General features: G+C 37.4%; 1 protein-coding gene across 2 annotated transcripts in view; it reads right to left on the minus strand.

Annotated features, from left to right (window-relative positions):
* The window catches only part of PICK1 (protein interacting with PRKCA 1), a 46,587-nt gene extending 43,692 nt beyond the window's left edge, over positions 1–2,895 (minus strand). Inside the window, exon 1 of one of the 2 annotated variants that reach the window (XM_074172527.1) lies at positions 2,693–2,895. In XM_074172527.1, the coding sequence (XP_074028628.1) occupies positions 2,693–2,736 (44 nt within the window). In that variant the 5' untranslated portion in view covers positions 2,737–2,895. The remainder of the gene's footprint in view (positions 1–2,692) is intronic. The other variant, XM_074172526.1, reaches the window with a different exon arrangement.
* Positions 2,896–8,328: the final 5,433 nt, after the last annotated feature.

Here is an 8,328-nt window from a genome sequence, read left to right on the forward strand (position 1 = left end):
ATATAAATAGATTATTTTCTGTCTATTAAGCATATGATATAAGTAGCAGCAAGTTATTCTTTAGCTTCTTTGTTTTACTATTTAGTGAACACTATGCATTTATTGTTTGCTATGAGTGAGGAAAGAGAAAAATGATTTGAATGTATGAAATTTTTGATTCGGCGTTTTTCACTTAATTGCTTCAATTTAAATCAGGATTTAAATTGTCTTTCTTAATCTACGTGACTTCTATAGTCCTGTCACCAATTTCAATTGCTATAAGAGAAAATGATGTCTGTTTTCGTTTTTTGATTATAATAATCACTTTTCCGAAACTTCCACAAATATTTACGATAAAGATTTAAGGAAATTTTGGAATCAGGTAGGAAAACTCGACTTACCTCGATGGTGTGTCAGTATTCTTTCCTGGAGGACTGTAGTAGCTGAGTCTGACGATCCGGTCCTTTTTGTGGGTGGTTGGTGGACGAAGCTGGTTTTTTTTGTAGTGGACAAACAGTTGGTACTGAAGAAAATTCAGGATCGATTTTCTTCCACTATCCTACAATCGACTGCGCCAATTATAGTTTCGGGCCACGGGAACCACTTTTTAAAAAGACTTTATTTAGATTTACAGACTTTATTGCACAGAAGTTACTCTGACAATCGTACTAACAGAACTGACTCTTCTTTCAAGATGGCTAGCTTTTATAAGTTTATTATAACTTAGTCAGCATTTGATGAATAAGCATAAAGGAGGGTTTTATATACATAACTTGCACGAAAAGCTCAAAGATAACATCTTGAACTCAATTAAAAGATATGTCACTCGTCTCACATTCAATATTGCTCTTTTTATCCTGTCAACAGCACAAATTATAAATTCGATTCTTCATAATAGCAAAAAATATTTCAATCATTTCCCCCTTTCAATCAGAAAGTTAACATGCTACAAACAGTTTCGAAAAAGAGTAAAAAAACTTCTGCTAGATAAAGCTTATTATAGCATTGAGGAATTTCTTTCGGATGACTTCGCAGCTTATAATTGCAACTTATAAAATTTTTTATCACAGACTTTTACCATAGACTTTTTGAAGTGTGCTTGAGCCATATTAATATCTTGTTTTAAATTCTTGACCTGTATGTTAATGTTTCAGATTGTTTCAGTTCTTAAGCCTGCTTTGTCAACAAAACCTAAACTTTTATGACAATAAAGCATTTCTGACTCTGACTCATATCTGTTTCTGTTTAAAATATGAGGTCTTACCTTTTAAAGTAAAGATTTCTACACGGGTTGGACGATAGCAAGTGAAAATCGATCGTTCAGTCTGGGGCTTAAACCAGTGACCAACACAGCGGTCGATTTGAGTGAGTAAACAAAGCACCAACGTTGAACCGACCGGCTACCGTCCGAATATAGAATACACTTCAAGAAAATCTTCATGCTCTTAAATAGACAAGTTACTCAACGGCCATAGTCATGAATCAGAACAGGAGTCACTTCCATAGTATAAATACTGACAGAAACAGTAAATATTAACAAAGATCTAACGAAACCCTAGAAATGAGTTTCAAAATATTGACACTTCTCAAAGCAGGGTATAGTTTCTCAAATGGAGGCATTACAAATTATAATCGTCGCACACGAAATCATCTCTGTTACTATGTGTGATTATTGATTATAGAGGGATCTCAACGTAAACCACAAGAGCACAACTATTCCAGAGTTTATGAGTTCTGGTTGTTAAGTGAAAATCTTACGGTGAAGTGTGCTTTGAATACGACGGAGTTTATTGTTTTATTGAGGAATCGTATAACAAGTTAATAGATCTACCAGAAACTTGGTAGTATTATCAGGAAAGGTAGCATTCCGGGGTTACGATGGAAAAATCATGGGTTCTAACCCAACTTTGACCAGATATTTTTTCTAGATGGAATTATTATTTGACGTTGGGTTGGATCTGCTACGTAACATGGTACACGGGACTGCGACTTTGACACGGGACTTTGAAAGACTTTACTGAAGCCAGGAATTTTGAATTTTGAAAAGAGATCAAACAAAAAAGTTCAATAGCGATGTACGAACAAATATACAATTAAAGCTATTGAAAGGAATGGTAACAACATTTTCTACTTTGATTGAAGTTTTCTCCCTTATTCGAGAAGTTGGGCAAATTTGGATATGCGGTTGGTTACCTCGTTCACGGGCAGTTGAGGTGATGACAAACATGTTGAATATTACTGGAATATTATCCCAACACCAAACCTCGACACGTGTTTCGATCACCAAGTGATTATCTTCAAGAGGAAGATTTCTTTGGTCCTTCGTTTTGGTCGTTATTTTTTTAAATTCATCTAACAAATCATTGAATGTTCATCTACATTTTCCCGAGGGGAAGTTAATATTGTTTAACGTGAATGTTCAAGTGGTTAAAACGGAAAAAACAGATTTTGACAGAGATCGATTTTCTTCTTTCCTTTGGAAAAAATTTACTTTTTGCTGAAATTAAACATTACATATTTTTCTCAATTACTGGAGAAAAATATGAAAGTTGATTTGATCCCACATAATGGATATGTGGTAGGTACAACCGATGTTACAATAAATTCTACCTGAGCTCTTGAGAATATGAAATTGCCAATGATCAATGAAATTCTATTATGTGTTTCCAATTATAATTCTACTTTATTTTAGTTTTATAATTAAGGTACTCACATTTTATCTTCTTCCAGAAAATAGTCATATTCTAGATCCAACATTTTCCAAAACTATTGTATCCTATTGTAAATTTAAGAAGTATTTAACGTTTTTGCAGGCTGAAAACAACCATATAGGTACATAAATAACCGACAAATTTATGTTGATAACAGTTTTATCAACTGTAGCATTCCGACATACGTCACGTCACGTCGGGACGCAATTGTCAGTTATTGATTTGTTCGTTTCACTTTAGCTTTCGCCATCGTATAGCTTTCGCCATCTAGTTTTCAAAGACTGAAATGAAAGTAATCTCAAAGAAGAGTTCTTCAATAGGCCATTATTAGTAACAATGCAATCCAATGGTTATTGTTATACAGGCTGTATGTAATAACTTTGTATATAGGGTTGGTCTATATTTAGGATTCTAAGTATTTCCAAAATATTTGAATGAAATATTTCATCCGGCGTTCACGGGTGAATGAGTTTACATAGCCCATTTTTTAATATTTGAACACATTTGTTATTCACAAGCCACTAATTGGAGAAGCTAGATTTTCAATATGAAACATGGTTTGTAGTTATAGGTACTGTTTGTTGACATACACCAAAAGTTCAAAATAATTTTAATTAAAAAATGGAGGTGGCTTTCTTCGATGAGGAGTAACTGAAGCCAGATATATGGAACCAAAATTTGGCTTGAGCCCTAGTAATAATAATAATGAGAGCGAAGCTATCTGGCTTACAGAGACAGGTTTGTCTGGCAATTACTGGTGCCATCAGTACCACACCGTCAGCGGCCATGGAGATCCTTCTAGATCTACCTCCTCTCCACATTTTTCTGGAGAGAGAGGCTAGATGGACTTCATAGAGACTTGTGCACATTGCCAATTGCACAAATCAATTAAATGCAGACTGTTGGTTAACACTGGAAGTCACAGCATTCTGAAAATGACCTCTGACTTCATGCCTCCAACTGTCAACTACGAACTGCCTTATAAAGTACTACTCCCGAGTAGAGAGGACTGGATCCTCCGGGAGGAGGAAATATTGAGAGCAGATAGTTGTTGGTTCACAGATGGCTCAAAAAACACCTTCCAGTTCTGGTGCAGGTGTTTTTAGTCGCAGACCCAGGACAGAGATATCTACCTTCCTAGGAACTTATGTGATTGTAATTCAAGCGGAAATTTACGCTATTGAATTGAGTGCGGAGAGATTGGATAAATCCAACCTCACACACAAGCCAATAAAAATATTCTCGGATAGTCAAGCGGCGTTGGAAGCGTTGGCGTTGCCAAAAACGTGGCTCCTCGATAGGAAGACTTAACAGATTGTATCTGGTCTGGATACCTAGCCATACTGGCCTGGAAGGTAATGAAGCTCTTACAAAAGAGGGTGCTGTAAGCGGCTTCATCGGACCAGAACCTGTCATTGGCATCGCTTTGGGCCTTGCCAAACAAATATTGAACACCTGGATGGCAAGAAGATTTATAGACTTCTGGCAGAATCTTCCAGGATTGTCTCACTCCAAAGCGTTTATCCACCCTTCGAATCTTGATACCAAACAGTTGTTGGACCACAGTAGGGATGAACAACGATGTCTAACATGCCTTCATATGCAGAGACTTGCGGACTGTCGGAAGGCAGTGTGTGTCATCTCTGTTTGGAAAATGATGAAACAGCAGAGCATATACTCTGTGCCTGCCCCGCTGGGGACCGAATCAGGTTCTTAGAGTTTGGCAGATCCGTACTCTTACCATCTGATCTGAAAGACCACTCACCATACAAACTAATCGGCTTCGTTAAGAAGCTGGGTTTATTTGGACAAGTGTGAATAGGTGTGAGCCACAATATACCCTTGCGAGTTGCGGTGGAGGGTCGAATAGACCCACTCACTTCAGACCTAATCTAACCTGACCTAATCGTAATAATACTGGCTTGTTTGGATGCGGTGGTTCTGACAAAAGAGGCTGACATCTGGCAAATCAATACCACCATGTACAGCGCCGGCCTTATGGTTCAGATGGTTGAACGGCGGGTACACAAGAACGAGGCTGAGATCACGTGGGCGAAATGACACACGTCTCGTATCCAATGTGTGATGCATTACACGGCGATCAACGAATAACTGCCAAACTACGACGTATCCATCACACATTGAGTAAAGGCGCGCTGCTGATCACCAAAAAAACTGCCTTGGTATGATACGAATGCTAGTGACTGCAAAAAAGTCACTATTGAGGCAAGGGGTAAATGTCGCGGAAAACTTCTAGTTCTCCGAGCTTCTCGCTTAATCAGAGCCTCCGCGTAATGAGGATAGTGCGCCGACCGCTGATCAGATGGAATCCTTCTGGAAGGACATCTTCGACCATCCGCAGCCACTCAACTTAGATACTTCAACCCTAGCGCATTTCGCAGTTTTCCGCAGAGAGTTTTGACAGCCTGAGCTCAATAAGCTGTATAATACGATAACCCCAGATGACATTCGCAGAGCCCTTGTAGTTTCCAAGAATTTTACTGCTCAAGGCCCAGAAGGGCTGAATACTTATTGGTGAGTCAAACTAACAAGAACCCACCACCATCTGCCAAAGAGTTTTCAACTCATGGCGGGACGCAGAGCAGCCGATTCCGAATTGGTTTGTCGAGAGGCGGGCCGTTTGAATGGATATATAAGCAGAGAGGGTTGAATAGAGGAGTCGCTGGATGTAAAGATAGATGTGTAATGCAAAACTCGATACAGTATGTCGAAGATACGTTTACTTACTTCGGGGTGGAAAAATGCCACTCACAAGGGGTAACCTCAGCGAATGATTCTATCTACGGCTAGTATCAGCACAAACTTCGACAGATATATGGTCATCAGAACCATCGAGGAAAGTTGGTGCTGCGAATACGTTTGTCATTCCGACCTTTCTTTACTGCTTTGGAACAGTGAAAGACTCCAATAATCAGAACAACCATCTTAAAAGAGTGGTCTGGATATTATAATCATTATCCTGATGGAGAAGAATAACTAATAAGAAAAACATGAGTTTGTGAACTAATTTAGAAAATGTTAATACTTCTAGAAGAAATGAAGAACGTATCCTTCAAAAGATATTTTTTGTAGGGGAGTCAATGGTATTTGATATGATATAGATCAACAGAGAATCTCCTAAAAGTTACTATTCGGTGTGAAGATTGGAAATCTAAACAAAACTTCAAAGAATAATTGGACATGGATTTAGAATTTCGAGAAATTTCATTCACATGGTTTCACTGGGTGACTTGTAGTTTTGCCCTTTAGGTATCTTCCGTATGTTCGTAGGCCTCACATGAAAGGCGAGTGGTTGGTATTTTCACCCGAACTTGGCAATATCTCATACATCGCTGATCCCACTATCGCTATCTTGGAAACGGTAAGATCTACAAGGTTGGATGCATTGGTCATTAGTTTCCCATTTTGGGAAACTAGAATAATCTCTTTTCAGATCGAGAATATCAGTGTTTGTCTTTGAAATATCTAAAATAAAAGCGAGTCCAATTATTTTTGGGTCTAGGAACCAATGCAATACATAAATGTCGCAATTAAAAAAACATGTATTTTACCAAGTAATAAACAGTAAAAACAAAATGGCAAAATACTCCTAACCATCTACGTTTCGTTAAATATTCAAATTGCCGTCCATGTTAAAAAAGTGTTTTACCAGCTGTCGCATCCCTACGACTGACAACCCTCAGAAGTCGAAACTTGTGCGAGCTGAGAATCGGCATTTTATCTTCAATCGAGGATTGCCTGCCTGGTACTGACGATGCCCATTAGGCTGAGACAGCTGTCTACCGATGGGTCTTAAGTTGAAATCAATGTGGAAATGATCTATTTATTTTTTGATTTTCATGGAATTATTTTCCAGCAGCTTGACTGCATTACCCTTTCTCGATTTCATATCATTTCTAGAAACATGTGGATTCGTTTTCCGGTGGCATTTCATGGAAGCTTCCCAAATTTCTGCTACCGCAGTTGTTGGTTGACTGGTTAAACCACCAACACTGACAAAAAAACTTGGTAAGTTGACTTGGGTGTCATATCAATAGGTAGTTCCACTTATATTACGCTTGCGTTTACGCAGTTATTTTTATCGAGTACTTTTCTTGGTTATTCAGATTTTGTCTTCAATCGAGGACCGCCTGTCCGATACTGACGATGCCCAATAGGCTGAAACAGCCATGGAATTATTTTCCAGCAGCTTGACAACATTAACCTTTCTAATATATATATATATATATATATATATATATATATATATATATATATATATATATATATATATATATATAGGACTCTCTCGCTAATCCGCCACCATAAAATCCGGACCATCGCCGGATTACTGGAAACGGCGAATTATAGTGTCTAGGAACAAAAAAATAAAAAACATATGTAGATATTTACTCATATGCAGATATATTTTGTATTAGTATGTAGGTTTACAAAAATGAATTGAAATTAGAAAATAAACTGACACGTAACTGATTACTCAGGTTTTGAAAAATACTGGTCTATTTTGGCCTGTTTTTTGCCATAATAAATCTTCGTAATTACTTGATCACGCATTTTACGTAAATTTCTAACCATATCGTATGTCATTCCATTTTCCTGAGCCCATTTAATGCAAGTGTCAACACTTTCCAAAGCGTCCTCTGATTTGACAGTGCAATCTACATGTACCGACATTTCGTCTGATGAGCTATCAAAGGATGAGTCAAATGATTCATTTACAAGCTCATCTTCGGTTGAATGTGTCTCATATATTTCTGGGTTTTCTTCAAACCAATTTTCAACATCTTCACGTGTTAAACCTGCATTAGGATTAGTTGCAAACTGTATCAATTCCTGTAATGGAATTAGATCCTCTTCTTCCCAAGTGTCATCATCTTCACAAATTCTAGGCCACAATTTTTTCCATGATGATTTGATTGCTTTTTCTCCAACTTCGTCCCAGGCATCAGAAACTGTAAAAACTGCATCTTTGATATTCAACATTTTCAGAGTTTCAGAAATGTTTGCCTCTCGACTTATAGCGTTAAGTAAAATCTTCTTTTTGTAATTGTTTTTCATCATTTGTATCACATTTTGATCCATTGGTTGGAGCAGAGGCGTACAATTAGCAGGAAGGAAAAGTGTTTTTAAACAGCCGTCACTAGATGATAATTCGTCATTTGGGTCGTGTCCAGGAACATTATCAAGCACAAGAAGAACTTTCTGTGGTAGATTTAGGGACTTTAAAAATGTTTTCACCTCAGGCACGAAAACATGATGAAACCAGTCGTAAAACAAATCTTTGGTTACCCAGGCTTTATTTTGACTCAAATAAACAACCGGGAGATTTATGTTCTTGAATGGCCTAGGGTTTTTAGATTTTCCAATAACTAAGAGTTTCAACTTATTTTCAATTTTTTTTTTTTGAATGATGCAACTAATTTTCCTTTATTTTCAGTATTTTAATATTAATTGTAAGTCACAAAAATAATTTGAAGCTTTATAACTTCTATTTAATTATCTGCGAGCGCTTTCAACAGCTGGTCGTACTGTCATCATCTGGCTCTACTCAAACTGCAGTTTGAGTAGAGCCAGATGATGGCTCTGTTATTCAAGCTTTCGAAAATGTATTTTTTCC

This window comes from Leptinotarsa decemlineata, unplaced genomic scaffold (assembly GCF_025532065.1).
Source record: "Leptinotarsa decemlineata unplaced genomic scaffold, Ldec_3_MD MMD2_tig00000133_RagTag_RagTag, whole genome shotgun sequence".
Taxonomy (NCBI): domain Eukaryota; kingdom Metazoa; phylum Arthropoda; class Insecta; order Coleoptera; family Chrysomelidae; genus Leptinotarsa; species Leptinotarsa decemlineata.